At 35.9% G+C, this 13,891-nt stretch overlaps 1 protein-coding gene across 3 annotated transcripts; it reads left to right on the top strand.

Moving 5' to 3' along the window:
* Window positions 1–4,195: 4,195 nt before the first annotated feature.
* Window positions 4,196–9,359, top strand: LOC111408769 (uncharacterized protein At1g76660-like). 3 transcript variants are annotated; one of them, XM_023038538.1, is made up of 4 exons: window positions 4,200–4,550; window positions 5,475–5,645; window positions 7,144–8,320; window positions 8,870–9,359. In XM_023038538.1, exons 2-4 carry the CDS (start codon window positions 5,592–5,594, stop codon window positions 9,070–9,072), a joined length of 1,434 nt encoding a protein of 477 aa, XP_022894306.1. In that variant the 5' UTR covers window positions 4,200–4,550; window positions 5,475–5,591; the 3' UTR covers window positions 9,073–9,359. The 3 variants fall into 3 exon arrangements, with proteins under 3 accessions (XP_022894308.1, XP_022894306.1, XP_022894307.1); XM_023038539.1 differs by lacking the exon at window positions 4,200–4,550 and adding an exon at window positions 4,628–4,726; XM_023038540.1 differs by lacking the exon at window positions 5,475–5,645 and having other exon boundaries at window positions 4,196–4,550.
* The last annotated feature ends 4,532 nt before the right edge of the window (window positions 9,360–13,891 follow it).

Raw genomic sequence — 13,891 nt, 5'->3', positions numbered from 1 at the left:
TTTTTGCCTATATCTTTTGACAACCAATCTAGCCTTATATTTTTCAATGGATCCATCCGATTTCAATTTCTTTTTGAATATCCATTTACACTCTAAAAGCTTATTTTCGGGAGGTAAATCTATCAATTCCCAAGTATGATTTTGCATTATGGAATCTATCTCGCTATTGATAGCTTCCTTCCAATGCGGTGCTTCCGGGGTAGACATCGCTTCCTTGTAAGTCCTTGGATCATTTTCTACCATATAAGTTAGAAAATCCTGACCAAATGATGTGGATGTTCGAGCCTCCTTACTGCACCTTGGTTCTTCCTCATTTGAAGATCCATTTACAGATTCATTAGTTCTCTTATTTGAACTTGACGTTTCCCTATCTTTGTAAGGAAATATGTTTTCAAATAATACTGCATTCTTTGATTCAATTATGGTACCCTCGTGTACATCTTGAAAATTGAATTTGTGTACTAGAAAACGATATGCACTACTATTATTGGCGTATCCAATAAATATGCAATCGATCGTTTTGGGACCAATTTTAATTTATTTAGGCTTGAGTACTTCAACCTTTGCCAAACACCCCTACATTTTTATGTGTTGGTAGGAAGAAGAATGACCTTTCCATAACTTATATGGCGTCTCTTTCATTTTTTAAGCGATATACAATTGAGAAGACTATTTGCCGTTAAGATAGCCTCTACTCACAAGTTTTGAGGTAAATCCGAACTTATTAACATTGCATTCATCATCTCTTTAAGAGTTCGATTTTTGCGTTCAGCAATTCCATTCGATTGAGGAGAGTATGGAGCCGTTGTTTGATGAATGATTCCATGTTCGGAACAGAATTCTTCAAACGATGCCCCATATTCACCTCCTTGATCACTACGAATATTTTTAATTCGTTTGTCTAGTTGCGTTTCAACTTCAACCTTATATTGTTTAAATGCATTTAAAATTTCGTCTTTGCTTCTTAAAAGAAAGATATAACAATACTTTGTACAATCATCAATAAAAGTTACAAAGTATTTTTTACCGCCTCTAGTTTGAACGAATTTTAAATCACATATATCATTATGGATTAATTCTAGAGGTATCGTGCTCCTTTGAATTGAATGGAACGGTATTTTAGCCAATTTTGCTTCAACACTTATTTCGCATTTGTGATTAGGATTAATTTCAAGCGCCGAAATTACACTTTGATTCATAAGTTTGCACAACGAATTATAATTCGCATGTCCTAATCGAATATGCCATAAACAAGACTCAAGCAAGTAAACAGAATTTGTTACTTTATTCATAATGCCTTGTTTCGGTAAAACAGTTAGAACGTTCATCTTGAACATTTCGTCACACATGAATCATTTTCCTACATATATCTCATTCTTAGACAACACAAATTTATCGGATACAAATACAAATTTGAAACCATTTTTACTAAGAAGAGATTTGAACACAAGATTCTTTCGAATATCCGGCACATGTAGGAGGTTGTTGAGGACTAGCTCTTTTCCAGATGTTATCTTTAAAGTGACTTTGCCTAGTCCTTTGATCTTGGAACTTGCAGCATTTCCCATGAATAGTTGTTCCCCTTTCAGTTCTTGATAGTTGGAGAACATTGCCCTATCAACACACACATGATGGGTTGCACCGGTATCTACCCACCATTCCCTTGTGTTTCCAACCATGTTGCATTCGGACACAACTGCAGATAAACTCATCTCCTACATTTCTTCGGAAAGGTTGTCCTTCTCAATCATGTTGACTTGAGCAGGTTTCCTAGGCTTTCGACATTCATTTGAACGATGTCCGGCCTTTCCACAGTTATAGCATTTCCCTTTGAACTTTTTCACCTTCTTGGAGTTATCTCTACGCGGTGCATCGTTTGAGATCTTTCGTTTCTTGTTCAAAGGCCTTTGTTCTGTTTCAACAAAGTTTGCTCCAAGTTGGTCAATAGTTTTCCTTTCATTTTTCCTATTGTCTTCTTCAATTCTCAAGCGGACGATCAATTCTTCCAAATTCATCTCCTTACATTCGTGCTTGAGATATTTTGAAATCTTTCCACATAGGAGGGAGTTTCTTGATGATGGCAACCACTTGAAAGGATTCACTTAGTTCCATCTTTTCGGCATGTATGTCGTGCAAGAGGACTTGAATTTCTTGCACTTGGCTTATCACAGTTTTGGTATCTACCATTTTGTAGTCCAAAAACTTGCCCACAATGAATTTCTTGGTTCCGACATCCTCGATCTTGTATTTATTTTCCAAATAATCCCACAATTCCTTGGCTGAGTTTTTAGAACTATACGCTACATATAGTGTATTGTCCAACCCATTCAAAATATAGTTTTTGCATAGAAAGTCCGAGTGCTTCCATGCATCCAACGCAATAATTGATTCACGATTATTTTCTCCCTCTTGTACAGATGACGCGGTCTCTTTTAAGAACTTTGCCAAATTGAGGGTAGTGAGATAGAATAACATCTTTTGTTGCCATCTCTTAAAATCTACGCCACTAAATTTTTCCGATTTTTTACCATGCGAAATTGAAGTGTTTTATAGCCATGGGCGTAACCATATTTGTACCGTTTTGACGTGAAGCCTCTACAGTACTCATTTCTATTACAAAAACAGAAGATTATCACAACGCAAAGTAAGGGAAATGAACAGTGCATAAAGACTATTCCAAAATGAAGAACAAAGTATGGGTTAAACCAAAACAAAACTACAACAACCACTGACAAATATTGTCTTAAGATTGTTGGTTCCGGAGTTTATGTGAGCGGTATAATGGTTGTTGATATTTGTATCAAAACAAATTAATGTTTAACCAGCAGGAGTGTAATCAAACTATCGATATGTGAACTTGAAAGTGTAATACAAAACCACAAAATCAAGGTATCAAAATGAAACAAGAAAAAGAGAAGAAAAAGAAATGAAATGCGAGGCAAGTGATGACACTTTCTTCTTAAGACAATGTTGCCCCGCTATAGTGCTCACGGTTGACGACACTTGTCTCCCAAGATACAACGAAGTTTAATCTTGTGGTAACAGTACTTCACACCACAAAAACTGGCGAACTGACAGAATTTCCCCCTTTACAAAGGGATTTTATCCAAGAAAAAGAGAGAGATATTTTGCAAGAGAAGAAAAGTACTCAATGCAAAATATGAGTTGACGTACCCTTAGGGACGTCCAAGGAGTCCTATTTATAGAGGAAGAAGGGGTGTGGGCCAAATCGTGCAATCTTTCGAATAGTTGTAATATTCTATCTTTGCTAGCTTTTCGTTCGAGTAGCTTTTCAAAAATCCGAATAGACTTTTCGCTCGAATTTCACTCAAGCGAGTGAGACTGTCGCTCGAGCGAACATCGAGCGACTGCGTATTTTAGCCATTTTCCACCCTATTTTCTTCCAATCTTTGGACCGCAATTTCTCATTCACCCAGAATTGATTTCTAATGTCCAAATATACTACGATTATCTACTCGATGAGTAGAACAAGTTGGCCTTTTTTACTTTTGTAATTTGACCATCGGATCAAATCCAAATATTCGACCAAAGTTGACATGTTAGTCACACTTTTTGATTTCAATTTTTACTTAACCAATTTCCGATCTTTCATGTTAATTTGGAATCCAATTTCAAACATGATGGTGGGAGAGCGAGGGCTATGATGGACTTGTTTGGATCTTTTTATCGAATTAAAAGGATTAAGGAGTATATGTGAAAATTTAAAACTTATTAGAGCATATGGTGTAAACACTGCTTTAAATTAAGCTTAGCCAAAGCTATAAAGAGGTACTAATTATTCGTACATAAAAAAAATTAACAAATCGTAAAATATGTTAAAATATGTCAAATTATAGCATATATAACTAGAATAATGTTATAATGATAAATTATCGGTAAATTTGCTAGTTTATTTGGAATAATGAGATTGAATATATATTTTTTTTGGTAGAGATTTTATTAATTGATTTTTTGATCGTTAGAGATAAAGTGAGTCTTGTCTGTGAGAGAAAAATTTAAAAATGACGACTAAAATAGTAAAATAATAATTAAAAAAATTGATTTTAAATGAATTTTAAGACGTACCAATCATGTTCATTATTTTTATTTTTATGAGAGGAGAGGAGACCTGGTCACAAGAAAAAGAGAAATGTAAGGATTATGATTATCGCATCATGGATGATTAATCGACACGATAATAAATAATATATTGAGCAACCAATGATATTCACCCGGACAGATCCTGGGTATTCGGACCCGATCGGAAAGAGTACAAACGTTAACGCCGTTATGTCTCTTTTCCCCTTTCCTTTATTTTTCCGAAAAGGAAAAGTGAAAAAAGCAATTTTCGCGAACACAATCAAAGACCAGATTACAGATTAGATCTGGCTTTCTTTACCTCTCTTTTTTTCACACACTAACACACACTCTTTTTTCTATCATTCTCACCACTATTTGAATATCACTCAACGCTTCTAGATCTATCTCTTTCTCTCCGCTTCTCATTGTTTTTTTAACACTCCTGGAAATGTAGTTGTTGTTTGCTTCAGGTACTGCATTTTACTCTGATTTCTTTGATTTGTGGCTTTTTTGGGAGTTATCTTTTGTGGGTCTGTTTCTTTTTTTGCTTTTCTTGGATGCTCTTTTAGAGTTCTTGTGTTTCAGTTTGGCATTTTACTCTGGTTTCTTCGATGGGTTGCTGTTTTTTGGAAGTAATCTTCTATAGGTCTGTTTTTGTTTTTTTTTGTTAGATTCTTTTCAATTTCTAGTGTTTCTGTTTGAGTTTTGAGCACGAGAATCAGCTCACTGAGGGTGTGTATTTTTGTATTTTCTTTTTTTTTTTTTTTTTTTTCTTGGGTGATGATGTGATGTGATGGAGAGGAATTCGGATACAGGTTGAAAAATATGCATGATGATGGCGAATTCTTAGTTTTTTATTTCTAGTGGTGTCGCTTTCGTGTATATATAGAGAAAAAAGAACTTCTTTTCTATGAGAATTAGGTGGTAATAGAGTAGTATTATTTGTTTCAAAGGCTGAAGAAAACCAGCAAATTAATTCCCTAAAGATGATGGGCGAGATTTGAAACATCTGAACTGCTGGAAGTTGTATTATTAGTCTTGGAATAAACAAAATCGTCTTGCTTTTGCTTTGATTTTGACTCATCTGATTTGCTAAAAGCTCGTTACTATTGTTCAACAAAATTGACTTGGTATGTATTCACAGAGATCCATTTAGACAAATTATATAGATCTGTGAACATTCCAGTTTTCTACTAGCCAAATTCTCGATTTTTATGAACATGTGTGAATATACCGGCATTTTAATAGAAGCGTACTTCAGAAGAAGAGAGACTATAGGATTTTAATACCCAACCATTTTCCTTGATGATAATCCTAAAGTGTCTATTGTGGATGCTAGGTTCAAATTTTTGGGTGCTTTTATGTCTACTAATATGAAACATTTGGATGCACAGATAGGTGAAGAAGAATTGTGAGGCATACTGGGTTGAAAGTATAAGGGGTTGAATATTTATACCTCGAGAAAACAAAGGGAGATATCACTACTTGGTGCTTCACACTTGAACGCATCAATGGGGTCTGAGCAGACTCGTTTTCTGCAGCCTCAGCAACCACCAGCACCTCGGGTATTTTGATTTCCAGACATATTTCATTACACATATACTTGCACAGAAAGATGTAAATATATGGACCTCGTTAGCAGTACAATTTAGTGCGTTTTATGTGTGTGAGAAGATTTGATCTCGAAGAAATCTTCAACTTATTTTCAATTTTCACCTTCCCTTGTCGTATTGGCCTTCCAATTTTATGCTATTTAATACAACAAGATCTATTACTTAGACTTTGGTGTCATGGACAATCAAGATTTTTATAACTGAAACCTCCTGTGGATGTGAACTTCAGATTTTTCTTTCAGATATTACGATTGCATATAATCATTTTGTTATTGTCAATTCAAGAGATCACAGCGGATGTAGATTTTTCACTTAGAGGGTGTGGTATCCAGCCAAGAAATATTCAGATTTACTATTACCTTGAATATGAGGGGGATTGCTTTTCTGGTGGAAGGCTGTGGATTACCCGTATATATTATTCACTTTACTTGTATATGTGATTCAAAATGCATCTTTTCATCAAGCACTGGTATAAACACCTGTGTGTTTAAATGTGCAGATGTGGTGTTCTAGTGCCTGAGAATTATCTATTTTCTATTGTATTAACAAAATTTCGAGCTTTATTTCTTGTAAACAGTTCTCTAAAAACAACTTGATGCATGTAAGCAATGTAAGAGGAAACGATGCTTTTGATTTATAGGAGACTAACAAATAAGGCCAAAGTTACTATAAAACAAATTATTAAGATACCAAATCCCTGAAATAGCTAGGATCGAAAAAAAATCAAGTGCGGAAGTGTACGTACCACTTTTTCACTCTGCAGTGCAGTGAATAGTTTAATGGAAAAGTCGGGTAATGAGTAATGACCTATAAATTTATGAACTTCTATTGTGTGTGATAAATTTTGATACAAGTGAAGTTTTTGCCGTACAGAATTGGATCCACTCAAGAGTATTGGTCATTGAAAAATAAATTGTGCTAGATGAGGAGAAACTCTCATCCTCTTAACTGCTTCCTTTGAAACCTAATTGGATGAAACAAAAAATATAAGGAGTTCAGTTTTTCCTTATGATTTCGAGATCTTAAGTTTTGCTTGAGTGTGCGGGTTAGAAAGCCATTTTATTGGTAAAGTATATATTATTGGTGTGTTTCTGCACCATGGAATATCGAATTATCATTTGTGAAATGCTACTTTAACACCATCATGGCACCATTTTAGTACTGTATTGTTGCCTTTAGCTGCACCTTTCCCACCAAGGTGTTGAGGAGTGGTGTGTTTTACAGTTATTAACGAGCTGATATCATGCCTATATAAGTATAATAAGACAGAAACATTAACAATTATAATGAAGACTGACCGCTGTTAATGATGCCTAATGTGGTGGCTTCTTTTCCTGTGCTGGTCTGTGCCATTTTCGCTTGAATTTCACATGAACAAATTCTTCTGTCACATCATATTTATGAACATTTATGTGCATGGGATGGCACTAATTCTATATTATATTGACAGCGCAAGAGATGGTCAGGATGTTGGGGTGGATTATCGTGTTTGAGGAAACAGAAAGGTGGAAAGCGTATTGTACCTGCATCTCGCATGCCTGAGGCCAATGCTTTTACAAATCAGGCAACTGGACAACAGGCTGGCGGGTTGCCTAATCAGACTACTGGATTGACTTTATCTCTTTTAGCCCCACCATCTTCACCTGCATCCTTCTCGAATTCGGCACTTCCATCGACAGCTCAGTCACCAAGCTGTTACTCGACTGCCAATTCACCTGGAGGTCCTTCATCTAATATGTATGTCACGGGTCCATATGCCCATGAGACGCAGCTGGTATCTCCTCCTGTTTTCTCGACTTTCACGACAGAGCCCTCTACAGCTCCTTTTACTCCACCACCGGAACTGGCACATTTAACTACTCCCTCTTCTCCGGACGTACCTTATGCCCATTTCCTTTCATCCACCATCAATCTCAAAAGCACTGATAAGAACAATTATATGGCTGGCAATGATCTTCAAGCAACATATTCTCTCTATCCAGGAAGCCCGGCAAGTGCTCTCAGATCACCTGTTTCAAGAATGTCTAGTGACAACTTATCATCATCTTTTACTGAACGGGAGATTCCCCCTCAATGGGATCCTTCCATGTCTTCCCAAGAAACTAAGCTCACAAATTCTGATTCAGCCAGGTTACTTGGGCTTCAACCAGCAGGTGCCTCCAAGTCGCGTCAAGATTCTAATTTCTTCTGCCCGGAGACATTTGCTCAGTTTTACTTGGATCAGTCTTCATTTTCCCATGCTGGTGGTAGGCTCAGTATTTCCAAAGAATCTGATGCCTACTCAAATGGTGGAAATGGGTATCAGAATAGGCAGAACAAAACGTGCAAAGCAGATGCTGAGGAAATAGAAGCTTACAGAGCATCCTTTGGTTTCAGTGCAGATGAAATCATCACTACAACTCAGTATGTGGAGATTTCTGATGTATTAGAGGACTCCTTCAGTATGACGCCTTTTACCTCCAATAAACCTGTTGAAGAGGAACATTATTTAACTCCACCAGCAGTAGATGGAGCAAAAATGGAGAAAACACAAGAAGAGTTTTCAAAACCACAATATGATAAAGTACGACCGAATCATGCTGAAGGGACACTCACTGGAGTGCCAGTTTTATGCGACAGTCTTAAAGGTGAAGTATCACTACCTGAGACATTTGCGCTCTACATTTTTGAATTTAAAAAATGGTAATAGAACTTCTAAATTCGTCCTTGGTAATTTCACCCACAAATCACTCCATTTTCAAACATCTCAATGCTGAGATGGACAATTGAGACAACAGTTTCTGTAGCAATTTTTATTATGCCCCACCAAGCCGAGTTCCATTGAAGTTTATTCTTCATTGAAATTCCTCTGTTTCCTCAGGATATCTTTCAGGATGGTAGGTGTTCCAAATTAGCAAAATATAGAATTTAATTATAAAAAATATGCAAAATCATTACTAATTAAGTATAGGCAGGTAGGATTAACAGAATGTTAATTTTCCTGCAGAAATATATGGATTTCAATATTGTTGTTCTTGTCTCTAATAAATTCTTGCTTCTCTGTTGATATTTTATTATGTTAATTATCATTATTTAGTGCCTTTTCTCGTAACCATGCTGGTTTTATTTTCCAATGATATTTGATTTTTTTTTTTCCCTCTTTCCTTCGAGCAATGACATCTTTTCTTACATCTCAGATCAAGTACCACGTCAGCAACTTGGAGATGTTTCTGGACGAAGTATTCCCAGTAACCACATTCTAAGTGATGATGACTGCGTATTCTCCAAGTCGGGATCTACAAGAAATGGTAGAAAATATAATTTTGGCTTGTCAAATTCTGATGCAGAAATCGAGTATAGGAGAGGGCGAAGCTTGAGGGAAGCACGAAGCCTGAGATAAAACAAGGTTACTCATCATGGCATGAATATTTATCAGATCATAGTCTCTTGTATGTATTAATTCTCGTTTACTTCTGTTGGGAGTTATCTTCACAAAGGAACTAGCCTTTGATCCGACTCTCGTTTTGCCTTTCTTTTGGTGTGTCTGTCGTATAATATACTCTCTCAAGAATTCTGCTGGTGGCTTTTGGAGTCTGTATGGTATATATTGGTTCATACGGGTGCAAAGAATAGATTATGTGCACTTCTAAGAAATGCCTCAATCGAAGTTCTGTTTCATTTATGCTAGATTTTCTCCGATCTTTTTCCTTCCATTTTTCGGGTTTACACAGTGTCGCGAATGTGTATTGACGACACTTCAGAAAAGAAAGAAGTCATCTGAAGTCTCACATTGGTGGTGAATGGAAAAAATCCACAGATTGTCTGTTTCTTGTCGTCCAACTATGAATTTTTGCTTTTGTTGCTAGGGGGGACGATTATTCGACCAGAACAAAGCTGGAATGGTCAAATGCGACATTTTTCTTCCGTATGGTAGTCGTATTTTCACGTGTACATTTATTGTATATCATAAATACAATATTCATTGAAACCTAGTTGTACTTCCTAGTCTCGTAAATGTAAGCAGAAGTTATAAAGCCTCGTTCAAAACTTGTGTACTATTACACTTGTATGCAAGCATATTTTCAAGTTATAATATACAAGAAGCTCGTTGTCTCAATTAGGGTTGGACATGGTTCGGTTTAATTCGATTCTACTGAGAAGTGAATTGGACCCGAAATTTTCTGGTATTTAGTAAGTGGAATCGTTGCATCCAAATTTAATTTTGGAATCATTCGGGTTGGTTCCATTTGATTCGATTTTAGTTCAGTATTATAATTAATTTTTTTAATATTTATAAAACTACATTAATTCAATTAATGATATGTTCAATTTCAACTCTTATAAAATAATGTAGTTCAATGTTACGTGTCTTTTGTGTTTCTCTTTGTTGAGTTACTCGTAGATTTGATTGTTAAAATCATAGAAAGAGAAAAATAACGAGCTCATAATAATTAAGAGTGGCGTTGTCGAGCTTCATTTTGATTTCTTCAAAACGGTAGAAACAGCACTACGGTAAAGTAACAGATTTGGATAAAATTTAGGTCAATTTGATTTAGTTAGCTTTAAAATGAAAATTAGAAATAGGAAAATTGTATTTTTGGGTTTGAAATTAGAAAAAATAAAATAATTTGGTTTATTTAAAATGAATTAATTAAAAAAATTAGGGAGATTCTGTTCTTATTTGATTATTCGATTTTTGATCTAGAATTGAGAATCGAACCAAATTCGTTGATTTTCGATTTAGATACTCGTTTGAATATTTAACTTAAAAAGAATCGCTCGATTCGGTCCAGGAGTTTTGTCCAGCCTTAATTTCAATCTAATTGAATACAAAAAGTATTACCTTGTGTCTATAAGTCTCTCAAAACTCGGCATGACCTAGTTTACATCTAGATAGGGAAGAGATGGTCCAAGCCTTTAAAAAGTCAAAAGTTATTTTTGAGATTAAGAAGTTAATTTTTAATTGAATATATTTGAATAATTTTCTAAAATGCGTTTCGTCCTTTTCAAATGATTGGGGAAGGTGACAAGTTTTGTTGCTAAAAAGATTGGATGTTGGCTCCTCACATTGAAGAGGCCATAATGAAAAATGAAAGCTTGAATCCCTCTCTGTAGATACCCTCTATAGATAATGTTAGACTGGGCATTGCCAGGTCGAGTATCAATGCGCAGAAGGAAAGAAACGAGAAGATGGTAATTGGTAAGAATTTCTAAATCAAAGTTTCCTCGAAAAAATCATCACATGCCTGTGGCAAGACAATATCTACTAAATCCTCTGTCCGAAAATCTGGTTAAGCTTCTACAATTTCCAAACCCAAGACAACAGCAAACAAGGTCCTTAAGACAAAGTCATCTGTCACTAGCAGCTCAAAAGGTACTAGGTCTGGTGGAAAGAAACAACCTGCTAACAGAAATTCTAGTATCGTTCGATCTAGACAAAAGCTAAAAGTTATCGGATTTATGGGTTGAAGCTCAGTGAAGCTCGCTTGATATGGAACAATTAAGTTACTTGCACAGAAATTTTTGTACACATTTGTTTGACAAATGCAGATCTGTCAAACAAGCTGTAAAGAAAACTGTCCAAGTAGCTTGATTCGATATGGAATGGAAGCCTGTGTGAATTCGTTCCTGACATATCGTGAAAAAGCAACAGTTAAATTCGGTTGAAATGGTGTCACGTGTGTGTTAACACAACGAAAATGAAATATACTTCTTTCATTTTGCAAATGAAATCAATCTTTTTGCTTCCAAACCTTTATGTAAAAATTTATTGTGACTTGACATGATTACTAGATGAAACCGTACAACAGGTGAAGGAATTTAAAGCTTTGTTATTTCCATGGAAGAGCACGAGGCGTTTTTGCAGGGGTGACGACATTTCCTGCAGAGTCATAGATTATCACCCCTGAAAAATCCGGGAGCTCGCATTTTCCTCCCATGAGTATGTTCTTCTTCCACACGGAGGCTTCGCCACTGATAGTACTCGAATCAACATCCCCAAAATGGATCATTTCGTGGTTGAGTTGGATAACAGGATCATGGTCTCCATAGCCATAGCACGCTCTCCATTTACGCCATCTGCGGGAATGACTGGCACACATGAAGAGTGCAAATGCACAGAGAAGAAGTGTTCCAAAAGTGAAGCCTATGTGAGACGTGGTGAGTGGCTGACGGTCTAAGATTATGTCTCGAGCCATTGAGGGTATTGCTGATATTGATTGTGTTGACATAAGAGAGAATGTATATAGGTAAAAGAATGGGAATGGAGTTGTTGGGTTCTTGGAGGATTTGTTGTGCGCTTCAGTTTTGGTTTTCGTTTGTGGGTTCAGTATGCTTGGACCTGCTCTCTCTTGATGGGTTAAGAGTACACAATTTCTCAAGTTTTATTTTAATCAACCATCTTATATCTCATAACTAGTCACATAACTACCGTCTAATTGACTTATTTATTTATATTTTTTAGTATTATTTTTTATATATTTCTAAAAATTATAAATTTAAACATATATTTAACAAAAAATAAGATTTGGAGTTGTTTCAAGACGGGTTGGGATGTGACCATCCCTAATTAGATCTCTCTTGGCCAACATTAATTGGTTATCTTAGAGAGCTAGCAAGTAGCCTCAATTGTGCTTTGAACCCTGCAACAAATTAAGGGCTAAGGTGCACTTCAGCATCTATCAAAACATTTTTGTACAAATAGCTTAATTATTGTGCTTTTATGTTCCTCCTAGGTGGGACGGGGCCATGGTATTTTGCCATCCTTAATTAAGGTCTCTCCCGTCCGACATTAATTGTTTGCTTATAGAGTTTGCTAGGGCCCCCCCTTGTGCTCTATGTACCTCCCATTCTTGATCCTCTCATTTTCGTGTTGGCCATAGCCCATAGTTATTATAGAATGGCAATGAAAGCAAGGGAATAAAATGACAAAAACCAGTAGAAATTTTTGATCGCAAAAGATTTTGTTTTGACCAGTTCTGATTTTCAATGACATCAAAACAAACTGAAACTCTGTCTGCAACTACGTAAGAGAATCAGAACATTGGATTTTTGAAGACTGGTCTGGTCCTCAAGGCATGTGGGGAATGCGAATTAGCCACTTGTGTCTCCTAGTGAATCGGCGGTATTTTATGAATTTGATAGTATGGTAAGATTTGGTCCTAGATATCTCAAATCTTGATCACTCACTTTAGTCTTGCCTTTAGAGCCACCCTCATGAGGACATCCGTCTAATTATTTTACTTCATGGTTAATTTATTAATGTCTTTTATTTCATGGGCTTCTTTTTCGGTTTTCCCCCCATTCTCTCTAGTTCTCCCCTCTTTCTTGTTGTTTTCTTATTTATCCTGCATCACACCCCCATATTCACTTTTGCTTTCTTTCTGCAGAACTTGACCGCTGAGTTCATGCACCCCACTAGCTTTGGGCGCATGTGATTCATGGGACTTGCTTACACAATACATACTTATATTGGATAAGTTCAAACTGTTTTTCTTAATAAACTAGAATTCTAGTGGGAACTGAAGTCAAATAGGGTGACCTCATTGCATGAATATCAGCATTTAACCGCTAGAATTCGTCCGAGATTTGTTCGGAATTTTGGTAATTGTGAAAGTTTAGAAAAATCAAAATAGAAATTGGTTTCTAAAATTTTAAACTGTACAACGAAATCTGAAGACATTGTTCGACTTTGGGATTAGAACTTTTCTCTTGCTTCATGCCGCAACTGAACTCCCCTTTGTATTGTGAAGAGAATCAATTACTAATCCTCTAAACATGAAATGTATAAACTGTAAGTATTATGCCCTAGGTCCAATCAACTTTGGACATAAATACTTTTATATGTAATTAATGAAATTAAATGGCAGATCTATTATTTAATTAATAGACAATTAAATAAATAATAGAGTCCGTAGATTCAAATATTTGTAATTTGTTAATCACAATGAGTTGTGATTGTGAGATACAAATTACATTTGATTGAATCTTAAATCATCCGTGGTCGTAAGTAATAACGAGATACAGATATCGTTATTACGGATAGACCATCACGTGTGGCATTTCTTACTTGTGAAGTAAGTAGCTGATCTCACAAGTTAAAGTGTGGTGACACTTAAATGAACACGTGGATGTTTGTTATAGAACAAAACATTGGAGACCTGTCGAGAGATTCCACATGGATAACTATCTGAGTGTCGGTGGTTAATCTCTAACGTTCG

This window comes from Olea europaea, chromosome 14, assembly GCF_002742605.1.
Source record: "Olea europaea var. sylvestris chromosome 14, O_europaea_v1, whole genome shotgun sequence".
In the NCBI taxonomy this organism is placed as follows: Eukaryota; Viridiplantae; Streptophyta; class Magnoliopsida; order Lamiales; family Oleaceae; genus Olea; species Olea europaea.
This window is presented reverse-complemented; position numbering and strand designations above follow the sequence as displayed.